The 21,530-nt window shown below is 41.0% G+C and overlaps 1 protein-coding gene across 1 annotated transcript; it reads right to left on the bottom strand.

Annotated features, from left to right (window-relative positions):
- Positions 1 to 7,016: 7,016 nt before the first annotated feature.
- On the bottom strand, positions 7,017 to 15,997 carry LOC124274253 (putative ankyrin repeat protein RF_0381; the record flags this gene model as incomplete). Its single annotated transcript, XM_046709595.1, has 7 exons — positions 15,376 to 15,997; positions 14,123 to 14,283; positions 13,833 to 13,986; positions 10,526 to 10,684; positions 9,489 to 9,750; positions 8,639 to 8,739; positions 7,017 to 8,223 (listed from the first exon to the last, which is right to left on the bottom strand). Coding segments are annotated over exons 1-7 (2,312 nt in total), but the record flags the coding sequence as incomplete, so codon positions are not given.
- Between the last annotated feature and the right edge of the window lie 5,533 nt (positions 15,998 to 21,530).

Here is a 21,530-nt window from a genome sequence, read left to right as displayed (position 1 = left end):
TTGCTGAATATAGCAACAGCCATAGTTGGAATATTGCTGAATATAGCAACAGCTATAGCTGAATATTGCTGAATATAGCAAAGCAGCCATAGCTGAATATTGCTGGAATATAGCAACAACTATAGCTGAATATTGCTGGAATATAGCAAACAACTATAGCTGAATATTGCTGAATATAGCAACATCTATAGCTGGAATATTGCTGGGATATAGCAAACATCTATAGCTGGAATATTGCTGGAATATAATACGCAACAGCTATAGCTGAATATTGCTGAATATAGCAACAGCTATAGTTGGAATATTGCTGAATATAGCAACAGCTATAGCTGGAATATTGCTGGAATACAGCAACAGCTATAGTTGGAATATTGCTGAGCATAGCAACACCTATAGCTGAATATTGCTGAATATAGCAACAGCTATAGCTGGAATATTGCTGGAATATAGCAACAGCCATAGCTGGAATATTGCTGAAATATAGCAACAGCCATAGTTGGAATATTGCTGAATATAGCAACAGCCATAGCTGGAATATTGCTGAATATAGCACAGCCATAGCTGAATATTGCTGGAATATAAACAGCAACAACCATAGCTGGAATATTGCTGGAATATAGCAACAACTATAGCTGGAATATTGCTGGAATATAGCAACATCTATAGCTGGAATATTGCTGGGATATAGCAACATCTATAGCTGGAATATTGCTGGAATATATGCAACAGCTATAGTTGGAATATTGCTGAATATAGCAACAGCTATAGCTGGAATATTGCTGGAATATAGCAACAACTATAGCTGGAATATTGCTGGAATATAGCAACATCTATAGCTGGAATATTGCTGGGATATAGCAACACCTATAGCTGGAATATTGCTGGAATATAGCAACAGCTATAGCTGGAATATTGCGGGAATATAGCAACAGCTATAGCTGGAATATTGCTGGAATATAGCAACAGCTATAGTTGGAATATTGCTGGAATATAGCAACAGCTATAGCTGGAATATTGCTGGAATATAGCAACAGCTATAGTTGGAATATTGCTGGAATATAGCAACAGCTATAGTTGGAATATTGCTGGAATATAGCAACAGCTATAGTTGGAATATTGCTGGAATATAGCAACAGCTATAGTTGGAATATTGCTGGAATATAGCAACAGCTATAGCTGGAATATTGCTGGAATACAGCAACAGCTATAGTTGGAATATTGCTGGAATATAGCAACAGCTATAGTTGGAATATTGCTGGAATATAGCAACACCTATAGCTGGAATATTGCTGGAATATAGCAACAGCTATAGCTGGAATATTGCTGGAATATAGCAACAGCTATAGCTGGAATATTGCTGGAATATAGCAACAGCTATAGTTGGAATATTGCTGGAATATAGCAACAGCTATAGTTGGAATATTGCGGGAATATAGCAACAGCTATAGCTGGAATATTGCTGGAATATAGCAACAGCTATAGTTGGAATATTGCTGGAATATAGCAACAGCTATAGTTGGAATATTGCGGAATATAGCAACAGCTATAGCTGGAATATTGCTGGAATATAGCAACAGCTATAGTTGGAATATTGCTGGAATATAGCAACAGCTATAGTTGGAATATTGCTGGAATATAGTAACAGCTATAGCTGGAATATTGCTGGAATATAGCAACAGCTATAGCTGGAATATTGCTGGAATATAGCAACAGCTATAGTTGGAATATTGCTAAGTGCGCCGTTAAACAACAAACCAACCAACCGACCTTATAAATGGCTTACATTGATTATTACTTCTGCTCCAAACATCTCTTTCTGGTTCCATCACACATTTTTTTAACCATCCATCAAGTAAAAACTTAAAACTTAACAAAAGTTATTTATTTTCAGAATATCACATATGGTGTTGATGAGTTCATTTACAACGTCATTGACAAACGTTTTACAATAGCACTCTCTAGAACTAATGTTAGCTGATCCATAGAAAACAAGTCTTGCAATACCAGTTAACTGGTCATTCTTCTCCACGACTAGCTTCCAGAGAACATTACTTAATTTTATACTGACATATCTTGACAGATAGACACGTCATTTGGCAAAGTCGCAGAACACTCAACTGGGCCTCTCTTTGATAAGGATATATCCAACATATTTTTTAGGACATTGTCTTGCTATATGTCATTTGCTTATTGTGTATTCCATTCAAATATTAATTACAAAGCTATGTCAATACCATTAACAAGTTTTCAGTCAACAACTGTCTCCACTCTCTGTTCCTTCAATAAACACACTTAAGATAGCTGTGTCATTCAAACGTAGGATAAAGCGACGGTGAACTAAGACCACGCAAATATAGAACTCATACTGCTGCATTCAGATTTTATATCAAGTATCAAAGACTGTGAAATGTTCAATGGAATTATTTCATGGTATTATATCCTGGATGCAGCCTTATGTGCATGTATGCACGATTTCAATTGTCCAAACACAATAAAACAGTTGCATATGAGAACATTCCTTCTGCATGTAAAAACGAAATTATTCACGGTTGCTCGTTCAAAGTCAATATTTGTAATATAATATTGATCCAGAATGTATAAATACAAACATATACACAAATATATATACACCAAGCACACACAATGAACAACAATACAGACAGACAGACAGACAGACAGACATACATACATACATACATAAGTACATACATACATACATACATACATATGTACATATATACATACATGTACATACATACACACACATACAAACATACAAAGATACATACATAAGTACATACATACATACAAACATACATACATACATACATACATAAGTACCTACATACATATATACATACATACATAAATACATACATACATACATATACATACATACAGACACACACACACACACATACATACATACATACATACATACATACATGTAAATACATACATACACACACACATACATACAAACATACATACAAACATACATACATACATACATACATACATACATACATACATACATACATACATACATACATACATACATACATACATACATACATACATACATACATACATACATACATACATGCATACATAAATAAGTAAATACATAGGTACATACATAAGTACATACATACATACATATACATACATACATACATACATATATAAGTACATACATACATACATAAGTACATGCATACATACATAAGTACATACATACATACATACATACATACATACATACATACATACATACATACATACATTCATGTAAATACATGTACATACATACAGACACACACACACACACACACACACACACACACACACACACATACATACATAAATACATACATTTGTAACGCCGGACGTTAAGTCAAAATAGCACGGGATTGTGATTGTCTGCAACTAATCACATGTAACAATGGACCTCTGTGGCCTATAAGAGATTGAACAAATTTGAATTCCAGATATTACAATTTGTGTGACAATACCACCCCTCATATTCATTAGGAAATATTGCAGTTTTTCAATTTTTAAATTCAACTTGATAATTAATAAGCAAAGGAAATAGTATGTGGCTATGTCAATCTAGCTACTCAAAGTACAATCTTGCAGACAAAATTAGGTCGTACAAGCATTTACTCCTCACAGAGTCAGAAATACCAAAGATCATTAAAGACCATGGCGCTGTTGTACAAAACAAGCTTAGCTCTAAGTCTATGTTAAGGTATTATTTGCCTCATCCCGGTGGCATTGTTCATGCAGATCGAATTCTTTAGAAAGTGTAAGATTGGAATAATGTCAGCGCACAAATTGTTGATATATACAAAATGCAGTTGACAATGGTGGGGTTAAAGACTGTCAACACAAAGAAAATATGAACTACAGAGAGCTTTGTGCTATTTTTCATGGTGGACGCTTCCACTGAAGAATTTCAGAGTGGGTTCTACCTGCATTAAAGTACTGTCGGAAATAGGAAAAAAACCCTGTTTTTATGCTGTTACTCTGTAACCCTATAATTTTCACGATTGCAAATAGCATATGTCGAAAAAACCCACATCAGCCTAACTAGCGTTCAGTGGGATGCTCAATAGGATATCCATAAAAACATGTTTATATGTAAAATCGGCAAAACAATAGATCACACTATAGATGACAGTTAGGTCGCTCAGCCAGGTATGACGACGACTCACCTGACATGAAATGCATGTGGTGCGTGCAGGCACAATGGGTCATCTCAAAGATATTTCATGCTTGTTCATGTGTGTTGAATATGTCTCATCTGTTGATTAACATCTTACGTGTCTTTCTATCATAAAGTTTATGTTGAAATATGTAAAAGAGTATGATACCCATAGAAAAGCTTAAATCAGTCATCGTATTCAATGTCTCAAAATATATAGGTGGCATGACCAGCCGAAGATCAACAGGGCAGGATAATATTTGTAAATTGTTATGATATGCCGTTTACTTCCGCAGTTTAATTCCCCTAAAGGATTATCTTTTCTTAGCTGATATCTCTATCCTCCAGGATGAGCCCAACCACTGTCTGCGACACCCATCTGTTTTTATAGTGTTAGTGAGACTCCATGTTAGCTACATCCTTAATAGTTTCAGTATTTAAAGGTCACATGCAACGTAAAACACAACTTTGCAGATTATGATACGTTTCGGTATGGACTTACCGAAACAAATCATCAAAAATGCAATTTCAACTTATAAAGTTGAAAAATAACATGATGAAAAAACCCGCGCGAAATCGTAGTTCAAACGATTCACTAATTTTCCCCCAGCGGTTGGGGTAATTGAAGTGGTTTCAACAGCTGGCTGCGCTTTCATAGCACATGCAGTGAAATATACAGTATATGTTCACAAGCAGCTTGGAAGCGGGTTGTCCTGGTGAATACTCGGTGAAGGCTTTGGTGTGAGCTATTTTTCTAATGTTTTGTTGATATTTCACAGGCGCGAGCTTTTTATATGTTATTACAGTAGATTACTGATTTAACTGTTTATATAATTTCATTTGTCTATTTCATCACCCGTATTTCTTACCAAGTTACTTTCTCAGTTCGATACTTAAAAGCAATGTCATTATTTGGCGTTGACAGAATTTCTAACTGTGATATAGATATGTCGTTGTCACAGACAAAACTCAATGTCTGTTTTTATTGACACCTATGTGTCTGCCTGCCCATCTGCAAATGAAAATATTCAATACACAAATTCGATCACTGACCACATGCAATTTGAACTTAACACCTATCAGCCTATACACCATAAACAATACGCGATTGATTTATGGCCCGAGTTCGGTCTCTGCCACATTATGTAATTACACAGACAGGCAGGTATGATACTTGTATACATGACATGTTATGATGTCTGTTGATTGCAAAATGTTATACACAAAAAACGAGCATGTATTTACAAAACCCAACATCTCTATATATACACACACAATGAGCCGTGAGGGCATCTGCAGATGAACCAGCCATTACAAATGAGTGCACACACCCACCCGCTCTGACTGGGTTCGGTTATCCTAGCTGCTTCGCTTTCTTGGGAAGTAAAACCCAAGTACAAAATATTGCACTTTTGATTGTAGCGATTATAATTTTGTTTATATGTTTTTTCATAACCAGCAATGTATATTACATGTCATAAATAAGTGATAATTGTGTTTTAATTATGTTTGATTTTTTGGTTGCATGTGACCTTTAAGTTATTATTTTTTACGTCAGCAATCGTTATAATCAGGCTAAGTCTAATTTCAAAATGGGCATTTAAAAAGTGTCCTTTTTAATACAATATCTGGAATTATTACACTAATTTGCATAAAGCCATGGTCTGTTCCAAATAAGTCGCTTTGGACTTACAAAAAAACACTGCTTTGCTCATTTATGCAATAATCTCTGATTTTTTTCTAGTTCCGACAGTACTGTCAGTTTCCACTTTCCATCCTAAAGAACAGAAGCTATCATGTTCTTGCCTTCGTTCTATTTTTAAGTCGTCACATAAACAGTAACAAAGTGACATATATCTAGTAACCTTTCCTGCACTGATCAATTAAATCAACAAATGTCTATTGAATCTACATTGATAAGACTTGCAACTAGTGCAGTGGTTTCTGTCCTGTATTATTCTGTACATGGACATCAGCCCCAGCCTTCAGCAACACATCAACACACTTTGTAAAGCCCCGACTTGTTGCTGCTGCTGTATGAAGTGGTGTGTCACCTGTATTATTCTGTACATTAACATCAGCTCCAGCCTTCAGTAACACATCAACCAACTCTGTAGATCCCCACCCTGTTGCTCCATGAAGTGGTGTGTCACCTGCATTATTCTGTACATTAACATCAGCTCCAGCCTTCAGTAACACATCAACACACTCTGTAGATCCCCACCCTGTTGCTCCATGAAGTGGTGTGTCACCTGCATTATTCTGTACATTAACATCAGCTCCAGCCTTCAGTAACACATCAACACACTCTGCAGGTCCCCACCATGCTCCTGCTGCTTTATGAAGTGGTGTGTCACCTGTATTATTCTGTACATTAACATCAGCTCCAGCCTTCAGTAACACATCAACACACTCTGTAGATCCCCGTCCTGCTGCTATATAAAGTGGTGTGTCACCTCTATTATTCTGAACATTAACATCAGCTCCAGCCTTCAGTAACACATCAACACACTCTGTAGATCCCCACACTGCTGCTATATGAAGTGCTGTGTCACCTCTATTATTCTGAACATTAACATCAGCTCCAGCCTTCAGTAACACATCAACACACTCTGTAGATCCCCACACTGCTGCTATATGAAGTGCTGTGTCACCTGTATTATTCTGTACATTAACATCAGCTCCAGCCTTCAGTAACACATCAACACTCTCTGTAGATCCCCGTCCTGCTGCTATATGAAGTGGTGTGTCACCTGTATTATTCTGAACATTAACATCAGCTCCAGCCTTCAGTAACACATCAACACACTCTGTAGATCCCTCTCCTGCTGCTTCATGAAGTGGTGTGTCACCTGTATTATTCTGTACATTAACATCAGCTCCAGCCTTCAGTAACACATCAACACTCTCTGTAGATCCCCGTCCTGCTGCTATATGAAGTGGTGTGTCACCTGTATTATTCTGAACATTAACATCAGCTCCAGCCTTCAGTAACACATCAACACACTCTGTAGATCCCTCTCCTGCTGCTTCATGAAGTGGTGTGTCACCTGTATTATTCTGTACATTAACATCAGCTCCAGCCTTCAGTAACACATCAACACTCTCTGTAGATCCCTCTCCTGCTGCTTCATGAAGTGGTGTGTCACCTGTATTATTCTGTACATTAACATCAGCTCCAGCCTTCAGTAACACATCAACACACTCTGTAGATTCCCCTCCTGCTGCTTTATGAAGTGCTGTGTCACCTGTATTATTCTGTACATTAACATCAGCTCCAGCCTTCAGTAACACATCAACACACTCTGTAGATTCCCCTCCTGCTGCTTTATGAAGTGCTGTGTCACCTGTTATATTCTGAACATTAACATCAGCTCCAGCCTTCAGTAACACGTCAGCACACTTTGTAGATCCACATCCTGCTGCTTTATGAAGGGGTGTGTCACCTGTACGATTTGAAGCTTGATTGACACTTGCTCCTTTCTTCAGCAAATATGCAACAACAGTAGGATTTCCTTCACATGCGCTGTGAAGTGGAGTATCTTCACCATATGACACCATATTAACAGTAGCACCCTTCTCAAATAGCATCTCAACTATGTTCAACTCCCCAGCTTCACAAGCTATGCACACAACAGTTCCGTCAACCTTTACTCTTCTGTTTAAAAAGAACAGCACCATGTCCACGTTCAGGCTTACAACAGCACATCTAAGACCTTTCTGGTTATCTACATAACATCCTCTGTTAACCAACAGTTTCACCACCTCTACGTGACCTTTCTCTATGGCAATGTATAGAGGGTGTTCCCGGCGTGATCCTTGATCCTCATTAACGTCCACTCCCTTGTCAAGCACATTCTTTACGGCTAATGTAAGGCCATTTACACAAAGATAATGAAACACGCTTTTACCAAACCCGTCTCTTGCATTGAGGTCAGGGTCAAGAGACAAAATCTGATTAACAAACACGCTTCGTCTCTGGTTTCTGCTGCTAACATAATCGGGCGCCAAGCTTCCTTCCAACCGTATGTAGCATTTAAATCAAGTTCCATATGTCCACTGATGTATTTCAGTACACTGCACGCAGCATTCATGCACACACCCAGCAAAATGGCCCTCCCTTCATCCTGGCTGAATGATATATTTTCTTTCTCCATAATATATTTCATGAGATGATGTGATTTGTTGCTGGGAAGTAATTCACAAAATGACTGTTCGGATGACTTATCAATTAGTTTCACAATGTCAGATGCACACATGTGAAAAACTGCGCTTTCAGGTAGTCCATTAGCAAGTGAACAAAGTCTGAATTACAACATGCTTGGTGGGATAAAACATGCAACAAATTCCTCCTGTGTATTTCACTTGCAAATCTTCTGGCTAAATGTCCAGCATATGTCCATGGATGCTTGCAACAAGACTCTGCCTCACCAGCGACGTTTTCCTCTCTCCCTCTAGGGGGTGCAAGACGAAGTCGCTGATTTATAAAGGACAAACTACATTTTTCAATAACAAACTTTGGTTGTTTTGTACTGAGAATAAAGGAAACACTGTCATAAACAGACGGATGATCAAACATGTAGGTGTCACCCTCCTTCTTGAGGTAACATCCAACCAAATCGCCAGCAACGCTCTTTGTGTTTATAACCGAGGTTATCATCCTACTTCCATTTCTTTCGTCCACTAATCTCCCCATCTTTTTAATCATTGCCATGAACAGTGAATGCTTTTCCTCATCTTTCATAAGTTTATTCAAAGTTTGGTTGAGGAAAGCAATAGGCTTTGAAAAAGCCTCCTGGGCTTAATTTGAGTCCAATCCTTTTCATATGCTACACAAACATTTTACATACATGGGGAAGCCATGTGGACAGTCTACCTCACATATCTGTGACACAACTGACTCTTTAAAGTTTATGTTTTTTGTTTCAGCATGAACACGCCTATATCTTCCTCGGCTCCATAAGAGTCTCTCTGTGAGGAAACTTCCACCAATGTATTGGGGACTGGAATGTAATCTGCCATCCTTCCCAAGTCTGCCAATGAGGATTTCAGCACATAGTCCCCGCCTGTGAGAATTATGATAGTTTTGTCTTTGTTTGGACTTGTTTGTTTCAATCTGTGTTTGATCACCTTTTGTCCTCTCTGAAACCTTTTCAGTTTTGGTCGAAAAGTCCAAAGAATCTTTTTCAGCATATTTGTCAGGATGTTTCACATCCAAAATAGGTCGGAGACTTGGTCTCCATTTGGTCCATTCTGCAGCGTCGAATTCTAGATCACCAACATGTCATCTAACAGAATGACAGGGTGAGAGCAGGCCATTATGACCTCATTGAACTCTTCTGGTGACACCACTTGGTATACTTGTCTCCCCTGACTGTGTAGGTCTTTGAGAGCCATGTAGGCGGTTGTGGACTTCCCCTCTCCCGGTCTTCCTGTAATTGTCACCCATGTTGCACCTCTGTGTAGCTTCTCTTTCACTTTCTTGAGGGCGTCTGTCTCCACCATGTCTTTAGTCCACAACTGTATCCTGGATGTCGTCCTTTCTGTGGAAACAAGGCACATTTAACACATTTATATAAAGTGAACAAACTTAAGATTTGAACATTTTACTCCAGAAAAGGGCTTCACATATTGTTCCCATATCGGGAATCAAACCCGGGTCTTCGGCAGGACAAACAAACACCTTTACCAACCAATAGGCTACCGGGGTACCCTACCGGCCCATATAAAAGTGACTCAAATTTTGTTAAGGTTCTTAAATAGATACCACAAATTGTGGGCATCTGCTGAAATAGCAGAAGACAAAATTGCATAAAGAATAAACAAAGGTCTGGTGTCATGTGCAAGGTAATGCCAGTAACAAGACGTGACCAATAATCAGTTGGATCACCCATCAAAATGAGAATATCTCACTAAACTGAAGCATAACAAAGGCATGCCTCGGGGAAAGTGACAGATAGAGAGATAAAGATAGAACAGCGTGACGTTCCTCGTCGATTCAATGAAGTTTTCAGCAAAACAATCAAGTTATAGACTGCCCCTGTTGAAGCCGCCCACCAGTATCAACACCACGTCAAGACCGATGAAGTTGAACCGTGCACGTCCGACACGGAGCCCAGCCAACATCAATTTTAGTTTGTCTCGATACCTGGTAATACAGGAGCATCTGTGATAACAGTTTGACGACATCCACGCGTCTGTGGCCTCCGTGCAAGGTGAGCAACCTGATGGTTTAGTACATAGCCTATATCAGTCTGGTTTAATCGTACATTACCACCACATGGACAATCATTGGGAAAACATTATCAAATATCTCACTCCTGATCTTCTGTGCTGCAGTCAGTGGTATCTCCTCTTCTTCCTGTTTGGTTGGAGCTGTACTGACATTCTGAGTTCCGCCAATGTTCAGATTCTTGCCTCCCTTCACTGTCACATCACCAAACTGCTGTCGTACTTGGATAAGGTTGTACTGTGTGACTGTAACAGAAACCACATGACTGAAGCTTACATAGACGTGATCCATATTTCAACTTAGATTCTGCTAGTGATTCTGAAAACAGGTGAAAACACCAGCAGACAAAAACACTTCGTATAAGTTATGATAGTTTTCTGAAACGTGTTTGCCAAATATAAATGGCATAGATGAAACTGAGCTTAAAAAAAGATTTATGCTGAGGTCAAACACACTGCCATGGTCACATCTCCAAAATGTTGCTCTCTTTCATAAAGCTTCATAGTGTTACTGTAACAAAAGCCATATGACTGAAGGTTTCATAGATGTGTTCAATATTTCTAGTGAATCTGAAAACATATCATCAGCATTTGTTTCTATAGTTTGTCATGAAATGCATGTGGACCCGTTTTTTTTGTAAATATCTCTTCATCCAATGATCCATTCGATCTCAAACTGTGCAAGTGGATGTTTTTCCAGACAACCTAATCACATTGTAAATCACCGATTTTATGCATTTGTATTAAAGAATCTGTCTATGTAACTGTCAACCAAATAAACAGCAGAACGCAGACTGCTGGCAGAGGGAGGGAGCCAATGACCTGTAACAGCGTCAGTGTTGGGTCATAAAGGTCAACGTTCGTCAATGTAGGTCAGCTATGCAGGTGACAGGTATGAAGAGGTGGCACAGGTCGTGAATAGGGTAAAGTGGGTGCCCACTGTTAACCATCATACGGAGTGTTACGTTTTGATGTCGTTCACATTCCAAATTAAGCAATGCATTTCCAATAGCTTTAAGCATGTAGATAGTTATTATATATATTTTCATGATAATTTAATGTGAAATGAGTGTTTCATGTTACACTATAAGTCGTTGGAATTAGTTAGTACTGTCATTGTTAAGAGAAGTTATATTTCTTTGAGCATATCTGGCTGGATACTATTATTATCTGTAAATATAATAACAGAATTAAACTTCAGCAAGTTCTCTCCATTCTGTCCAGACGAATGACAACAGGATTAACTGTTTGCTCCTTCAAGCCCATCTTTGAGCCAGTACTCTTTCTCCACCTTCTTGACATGCTCAACACATGCATGCCAGCGTGCAATGTCAATGTCACATATAGCAGTGTTGACAATGTGCTTGACATCATTCAACTTGAACGATTGATTTTTCCGGGCCACTGTACTTTTAAGGTCTCCCCAGATAAGTTCGATTGGGTTGAGATCACAGTGGTAATCTCAAGACCTTATGGCTGTGTTGGCGTAGCATGTTGTCAATGTTATATGTGGGTGGAGGTTTGTTAGGTTTAATCAAGAGTACAACTGTGGTTTAGTGGCCTTAATTGAAAATTGTATATTGCTATTTGTTAGCCATTGCTGCATATCTGACTTCCTTGTATTGGAAGTTGGGCACCTATTGTTTTGATCTAGAACCAGGTAGGAATCCTCGGTGGGAACCAGCATGAAGAACGATTAAACGTTCACCTTTGCCTTATGGTATTTTTCTACCATCACTGGGATCAGTGGGTAACCACTGTCTGGCAGCAGTATGGTTTGCATTGACCCAGGTCTCATCCAGATATATAGGTTCGAACCCATCCTCTCTTGCCTGCTTAATTTCTCTCAGAATTACACCTTATTTCACAATATCAGACCCCTCACACATTACAAGTTTCTGGTTTGCTACCTTCTTGTACTTGTATCCAAATTTGAACAGTAGTTTGGTTAGTATAAACCTAGAAACACATTAACGTCTTGTGATCCTCTGCAAGGATGTGTTTTAACTTTCTTGTGGACAGGTGTTCATTTCTAGCAAATAGCCGTCGAATGACATCTCTGATGACCCTGATGTCAAAAGAATCTAACTTTGGATGCCTACCTTTTTGTACAAGGTTTTGTTTATTGGTTGTTGGTTTATTTGTGCACAATTTTTAGCACGATGTTCTTTATAATGCCAAGAGCAAAAGTTGTATGTTTCATGTAATCTGACATCTTATAAATCGGTTTCCTATGTTTGCTCTTTTTTTAAAAATAATTAAACACATTTCTAATTAAACGTTTAGCATCATCTGAATAAGCTTTCATGATGACAGCTAGAAGTAGTCAATGTGAATGATCCAAACGGTCTATCACTGTGCAGTGCACAGGTAACTATCATGAACTGCATGTGCATTTACCTTTATGACCCAACACTACCGCTGTTACAGGTCATTGGCTCCCTCCCTCTGCCAGCAGTCTGCGTTCTGATGTTTATTTGGTTGACAGTTACATAGACAGATTCTTTAATACAAATGCATAAAATCGGTGATTTACAATGTGATTATGTTGTCTGGAAAAACATCCACTTGCACAGTTTGAGATCGAATGGATCATTGGATGAAGTGATATTTACAAAAAACCGGGTCCACATGCATTTCATGCCAAACTATAAAATGTGGCTGCCGAATGAAGTCAGTTCATAAATTGAACAGAGCTTGATAAAGACTTGTGTTGAGGTCAAAGGCACCCTGCCAAACACTGTGACATAGAAACCATAGCTTCACAGCTGAAGGTATATTATGACAGAAAAAGTAGGAGATATTGGGAATTGACAAAACATGAGGTATTGGTAAATGTAAATGATATGATCTTATCTGCTAAGTTGGTGGTTTGTTGTTTAGGTTTTGACATTGGAGACTGAAATGAATAACATTGGTTGGTTGTTGTTTAATCCCGCACTCAGCAATATTCCAGTTATATAGCGCCTGTCTGTAAATAATCGTGTCTGGACCAGACAATCTAGTGATCAGCATCATGAGCATCGACCTTCACAATTGGGAAACAATGTGTCAACCAAACCAGCGAGCCTGACCACCGATCCTGTTAGTCGCCTCTTTAAACAAGCATGGGTTACTGAAGATCAATTCTAACCCGAATCTTCAAGGGTTTTTCTGCTGAGAAGTAGGGTTCTAATGGTTGATGAGATAAGATGGTAGCTCAGAGACAGATGGATAATTAAAAGTTTAATAGGTGTTCGGGCAACTGGGTCCATTTACACCTTGCCCGTCATAAAGGTTTGCTAAGTTTCTAAGCGTTTATAAAGTAGTAAAGCTGCCACACGCCTTTATATAATTAAGAATGACATGATAGCTGATCTTAAAGAGGTCAACAATATAGAGTAAAACCACCCACCTGCAGGAGAATTCCCACTGACTGGTACTGGAAGCAGCCCAGATGACTGTATCTGTGATACAAGAGATCCTGGTACTCTGGGCAGAAGAGACGATGTGGGCGCTGGTGTCAGGGCTGATGTTCCCGGAACCTGTAAACTTGTTGTTTCAGGAACCTGGTGCTGGTGTCAAGGCTGATGTTCCCGGAACCTGTAAACTTGTTTCAGGAACTACACAAGATGTACTTGAGGACTCTGGTGTCAAGGCTGATGTTCCTGAACCTGGTGTTCCTGGACTTGTTGTTCCAGGAACTACACAGGTTGTACTTGTGGACAGGTGTGCCTGATCCGTTCTTTCATCACCATCACCACCTGACCCTCGTTGGAGTTGCTGTTGTTGCTGTGGTGCTGCTGATACTTCTCCCTGCTGTTGCTGACAACATCCCACAATGTGTTGTGCTAGTGACTTTGTATCTATGAAGGGAACAAACAGGTCAGAGTTGGATCTCAAAGGACACAAACAAAAGTCATATGAATACTACCATTGTTAAAATGATACACCACACACACAATGTAGTTTAAGTTTGTCTATAAACACAGCACAGGAATCAGTGTGTAACGTTCAGTCGGACAATCTCTATTTCACCACCACTCACCACAGTAGAGTCTGTCCATGACTTTATCATGCAGCCCCCTCCCCTCCCTCATAACAGACAGGTAAGTTAACTACAGGTAACCAGTGTACAGTTGTTGTACGATTTCATCAAAGTTTCCTTGGATAACCCCAGTGGAGTGTTTAGAAACTTGTTCCTCACAAGGCTTTTCATAATTCTGACTATTCCTGTTACCACAGAGCTTTCAAAACCTAAGTCGTCAACAAAATAAGCCAGGGGTCTCTGTAGCTCACCTGAATTGTAAGATATAATTTAAATACATGCATGGTGTGTTTATTACATGCTAGTGCAGACGGTTCCAGTTGATATAAGTTGAGCATAATACCTCTCACAAAGTTACAATAAGATAGCAAGACACCTACAATGCCATAGGAAAAGGTGCCATTAGGCTTATAGAGGGTAAAAGAACATTGGTTGACAATACTCAGCCATTGAGGTTTGACACAATTAACTGCTAACATAATACTCTTATCTTTATCACATGCATATTAGTGGAATGTTAATACAATCTAACTGTTAACATTGGTGAAGCCATCTACAATTCAAACCTAACTGGTCTCAAACTCAAATGATAAATCTCACAGCTAATGGCAGTTGAAAATAGTACCTCTCACACTGCTACAATGACATGGCAAGATATATACAATACCATAGGAATAGCTGTCAGTACGCTTATATGAAGTCGCGTAAAACAGCATTGGTGCACAACACTTCTCCTAGTTTTACACTATTAAATTACAGCCAACATAATACGATGTTGTGAGTGCTTGATGATTATAATAGACTGGTAAATACTATCTGCCATACATCACTATACCTTCCATTTAGGTGTGACTAGTGATGTATCAAGAAAGCCTCTCTTATTATCATTATTTCTATAAAACACACTTACCTTTATTTATAAGTTGGTATGACTGTTGATGAACAGTCTGGACTTTGACCGCTACAACACCTGCTCCAAGTTGTGACATGTCTCGTATCCCATCCCCTTCATCCTCGTCTGTGCCATCACTAAATTCGTCAGCACTCTCTTCATAAACAGCCATATTTTCAGCACCCTCCATGCCTGATGACGTGCCTCCATCACTGTCTGTTCTGTACTCAGGTGGTGTACACCACCCACTCTCTGTGTCACTATCATCCGTCTGTCCTTCTTCCATCCTGCCTATATTCAGCTCTGAAGTATAATGTTCAGATTCAAAACTTTACACATCCATCCCTTTTGACTTATCATGACTGTCTTCACTGTGAACTCTCCACCATCATCCTACAACTGAAACGCCTACACGTGTACAACGTCATACATTTTGTGGTTTACGTATGATTGAAGTAAGCATCTCCCTACCTCACTTTCTATCCTCTAGCCCTCCCTCTTTCTCTCAATCCCCACCTTTCCCATCTTACACTGTTCCCTTTCCTCTCTTCCTTCTTTCTCTCCGTCTGAAGTAGGCATCTCCCTACCTCACTTCTTATCTGTCCCTCCCTCACACTTTCTCTCACTCCCAATCTCTCCACCATTCCCCATCTTACTCTCTCTCCTTTCTCTCCATAATGATCTATCCCTCCCTCTATCTCCCTCATTCTCTCCCTCCGTCCCCCTCGGTCCTCCCTCTCCTTCCTTTTTTGAAATAATAATTCTAAAGGTATGTTCAAGATTAAGATAGTAAATGCCATTGTCATTCAAACATAGTGCCATTCAAACATAAATTCTGAACATTTGTTCACTGCCAATTATTTACTAACACAGAAACACTCTCACACACACTCTCTCTCACTCACTCACTCACTCACACACTCTCTCTCTCTCTCTCTCTCTCTCTCTCTCACTCTCTCACTCAAACACTCACTCACTCAAACACACACACAAACAAACACAAACACACAAACACACACACACACACACACACACACACACACACACACACACACACACACACACACACACACACACACACACTATACAAAAGAAACTATACACAGGAAAATATTTGACACAAACCAATCCATGAAGATCCCAACACATAGCGGAATGGTTGCCGACAATTAAACGTTTGAAAAAAGAAACGTTTGAAAAAAGAAACGTTAAAGCAAAACGTAACGTTACGCTCACGTCTGTAGTGAATCGTTAAAACGCAGCCTACATGAAATGGACGTGCAATTGTGTATCACCCTGAGCTGAGGCCAATGACTGTAGGCTTCAAAAAGTCACATCAATGTTACTCCACATGCATTGCTTTGAGTCACTGTAGACAACAGAATGAAATGACTGGCAGAAGCTCAACGACACAATGCCATCTGCTGTTTACAAGGACGGGCATCGCAGCATGAGGTGGCAAGGCACTTCAGCGTGTCCATACAGACCATCTCAAACCTATGGACCCCATGCAACGATACTGGCAGTGTTAATGACAGACCCAGGTCAGGTCAACCTAGTTACCACCGCCGCCCAGGATCGCTACATCCGGATGAGACATCTTCAGTCAAACATCACGGCCGCATCATCCACAACAATCCAAATCCCTAGACTGCGCCGAATCTCCGACCAGACAGTGCGAATTGGCTATGGGAAGCCAGATTTAATGCCAGAAGACCAGTTCAACGTCACGTCGTTCCCTTCATCAACGTCAACGGTTGATCTTTGGAGCATGTCAGTGCTCGACCTCACGTTGCACATGTTTGACAGGACTTCCTCCAGCAAAACAATGTTCAGGTGTCACCTTGGCCATATCTATGGGATACTCTTGATCGATGCTTGCGCCAGCGTAATCCGCCACCTCAGACACTACAAGAACTGCACACAGCACTTCAGCAACAATATCAAAACATTCCTCAATACAGCATTCGGCATCTCCTTTCTTCGATGGGTCACCGCTGCCAGCTGTTAATCTGACATTTTACTCTGACCAAGTGGCTTTAATAGCCCTCTGTGGTTTTACCAAACGCTGTCTGGATAATCATGTTTTGGAAATTTGTATATTATTTTACTGTTATTGAGCAATGATGTCATGTTTGAATCAGTTATATGCACTCAGTAAGCAAACACCAAAACAGCATGTATAGTTTCCTTTTTTGAAGAGCCTACCTACCTACCTACCTACCTACCTACCTACCTACCTAACTACTTATGTATGTAGGTATAAGTAGTACTAGAGTGGGGGTTCTGCATCAGATGCGGCTTAGAGGCATATTTGTGGGAATTTAGCCCCCCAGCCCCCCTTAAAAACGGCGATGGTCTATCAAGAGCCATCCTTCGATGTGCCGCCAGCCAAGACCCAAAGTTCCGGACACTGAGGTATCAGCCGGCTCACCAGTGTGATGGTTAGAGCGTTGGCCTCGAAATCCAGCGACGCGAGTTTGAGACGGGGTATCGGCGTAAACTTTTGCGAGTCAAGTGAGCGACGGGGGCTGGTGGAGATGGTTTGCACCAAAGTGACGGCTCATGCTATAAGCGGTCAGGGTTCACGAAAGGTCACGCCAGCGCTGGGTTGGTGTCGAGGCTTGACCGCTCATGCTATGAGCGGTCAGGGTTCAAGGTCTCGGATCAGGACTGTGGTTTCTAAGCCAAACAAAGATGGCGGCCGAGCTTAGCAACGGGGTTTGGATTGGATTTAAATGTAGCCATAATATTCAGTGACGACTTTATGTAGTGGGTCTGTAGTAAACCTTCTCCATGATGTATACACTCTATCGTTCATTCAACTGTCTCGACGCATAGAGTGGAGGTCTTGTTGAGGGTGATGCCATAGATATTTTGTTTGTCGCTTCTCAATGCCTTCATGGGGAGTTTGAACGTGCGTTTATCAAAGAGAGCCTGTTTGAAGAGGGTGTGTTTGATGAGTTGTTTCACCACGTATTTCTTGACCCTTTTCGCCTTTCGGATCTCGCCGTTGTCGGTTTTCAGGATGGAATACATCTTGGGTCTCAATCCGACGTATTCAACGATTGGTGTCCCTGTGCATTCGTCCTTCATCTTGCCGAGGACCTTTTTACTGGTCGTGCTGTGTAGGACGTTTTTGGGGGGTAATTGCTGGTATTTTACAAGTGGCTGTGTTTCGCCATGTCCTCGTTTAAGTCCTCAGTACGAATTTCCATGAGCAGTGAATCCGTGTCCGTTTTCATCACTTCACGTCGATCGCCATATTGATTTTTTAACTCGTTGTAGTAGAAATCGTACATGAGATGTTTGGACAAGTCGACAATGCTCATCCCCACGTAGACGGGTCGGTTGAGCTTCATGTGGCTTTTGTTCATGTGTGGCGCAACCAAGTCATTATCGAATAGCTTGCTAAGATTGAAGGCCGGGCTGGCTGTGAGTTTCCCGAGTTTTTGTTCCTCATGAGATTGCACGAGTTTTACGTTGACGCGTTTCCTCAAGTTTTCCATGGTTTAACCGAACACTGAATTGTTCATCAGTTTGTAGAGGTTATTCTCAAAGTCGCTGGTGGCCTTTTTTCTCAGCGAGGTTCCATCCAGGGACTTTGATCAAATTTGAGCACCCGATGTATTTTAGTCAGCTTCATGCCCAGCGACAAGTACAGCTGCAGATTCCGACAGTGCATCAAGTACATGGTCTTGTGCATCAAATTCGGAACAAGTTTTTCCACTTTGTCCAGCTTATATTATCCGAGCAACGCGTGTTGTTAGTCGACATCCAGTCTCGGTTCACCGTCAACTGTTCAGGAGCCAGCGGATAGCTGTTGTTAGCAGTGTGCAATTCTGCGGGATTCTCCAAATCCACTTCGTGGATGTAGCCTTTTTTCGAATCCGGCGCGATGCTCATGATATCGATCTCATCGTCGAAACCCTCGAACCCTCCCGTAGGTAGAGACTGGCTCATGGCCCAGCCGTACAGGGTTGTTGGCGTCGAGAAAGAGGAGGTGATTGGTGGGCTGCTCGAGTCGTAGCCTTCCATGTATTTGTTGTTGGCTTTCGCGTACCGTTTGGAGGCCATGGAAATCCCAACGCGCATGCCTTTCTCGATGAACAGATGCATGTTGTAATCAGTGAGCAATTCCAGTTTGACTCTGGGTTTTTTTCAAGAGCGTATCCCACGAGAGACTGGGGCTGGTGTAGTACCAGGCAGGGTCGACTTGATACTGTTTCAAACACGTCGTTCTGAACGTCTTGAACACGTCGGCAAGCAGCAGCATGTCTGTTTTCAAGTACAGGTCGTGGTAGTCATCTAGATTCTTGCAACCCAGTTTGTTCCACACGTTTAAAGCGTGGTCATAATCATCCTGGGAGATATGGGATTCGGTTAAGTTGCTGTAAAATCGGTCGATGGGAAATAATTGGGTCTCGTCGAACTTAGACCAATCTTCCATGTACGAACACGCCAACGCCAGTTTGCCACACGCGCAGCATAATCATCCTGGGATGTCTGTTTTCAAATACAGGTTGGGTCTGGTAGTTGCCTAGATTCGCAGCCCAGTTTGTTCCAAATACAGGTCGCGTGGTAAAGCGATGGTCGTTTGTTCCACACGCGTCCCGGAGATATGGGAGATATGGTTAAGTTGCTGTATAATCGGTCGATGGGAGGTAATCGGGTCTCGTCCGAACTTAGACCAATCGTCCATGTACTCATCACGGGTACACCCTTTTGAGCAGCAGAGGTCAAGTTGCCTCATCAGTGTGTCGATGGGTGATGGTGAAGGTATCGTTGGCCTTGACCAAACTGTCGAGCGACGACAGGAGGAACTGAGTGCTATCGATAAATGTATTTTTCCATGTTGTTCTGGATGCACTTGATATCGCCATCGATGTTTGAGATGGCCTGCATGATCAAGTGAGCATCGTACCCTTTCAAATTGTGGAAGACCATGCGGATGTTGATTTTTGGGGGATCGATTCTAAGTTTTAAGTTGTACGCGTTCTGAGCGGCACCTTGGTACCGGCCGGTGATGTGACAATGATTTCTCACGACATCCCCGTTCAGGGGTGGTCGCACACGTGGCAACGCTGAGCCTTTTCATGAGCGAGTTTATCCTCAGGCGTCATATCCATGGGGGCAGGGTCCGCGAAAGCTTCCCTGATGTTTTTCTCTTCGCGTTGTAAGAACGTGAGAAATGTTTCGGCTGCATCGGGACCTCGCTAGATCACGGAAGTCTCCGTTTCACCGTCACATCGAACGACCATGTACCCGGACCCGCAGGCTTGGTGTTCTTGCGCTTTGTACGTAAAACTTTTTTCCGGGGATGGCGCAATCTGGTTGACCCGTTTGATGAGCGCTTCGAAGTCGGCGTAAATGACGTAAGGCACCGGCATTTGATGTTTGTGGTTGATGAATTTTAAGATGTTTTCATGTTCTCGAGGCATGTCGATTCGATCGCCATCTCTCCCGCCTCAGCAATCCTCCCGGTGTGCTTCCAGCAGGTTGGCTCCGCGTGAAGCCGTGCAGACATCGTTCGTAGAAATGTTTCTTTTCTCTATGCGTCGATTGATCGTACAACAGTCTGCTCAGACTTTCAATGTGTTTAGTGATACTTACACTCCTTTTCGGTCATAATTACATTGATTCTGCACACATCATCGGGCGTGGAACTGATTCGGTGTACGATGGTCGTATTGCCTTCGTGGCCGAAGACGTTGATAGCTAAATGGTTTAGTTTTTCAAATCGGGTCCAGTAGGAAATGGGTGTGGGTTTAACTAAGCCATCCCAGTTAAGCCTGTCGTCTTCGGGATATCACGAAGGTCTATTCTTATTAATAGCTATTGGAAATAAGCCAGCTCTAACCGAATATACTGCATAAGCATCGTCTTTATTTTTAATGTTATTAATGGCTTTTTTATTTCTGTAGTAAGGTGGCAAGTCTAGGTACGTTCCACCATTGAATGGTACGTAGTTCGCTATATCCAAATAGATGGTGGTCATACTTCCCACCACCCACCCGGAGCCCCTGTGTGTCCATCGTTCTAACGATTCTTGTATTTTTGTAGCAAGGTACTGCCATCCGTCTGCTGTTTGTTGAGCGACATGTGGATGGTCAACTGGTATTTGATATGTTTTCAATCATCTAACTCTTCTTTGACTTTGTCGGCGATCAGGG

This window comes from Haliotis rubra, unplaced genomic scaffold, assembly GCF_003918875.1.
Source record: "Haliotis rubra isolate DU_JTF1 unplaced genomic scaffold, ASM391887v1 Scf1894, whole genome shotgun sequence".
NCBI classification, from domain to species: Eukaryota; Metazoa; Mollusca; class Gastropoda; order Lepetellida; family Haliotidae; genus Haliotis; species Haliotis rubra.
This window is presented reverse-complemented; position numbering and strand designations above follow the sequence as displayed.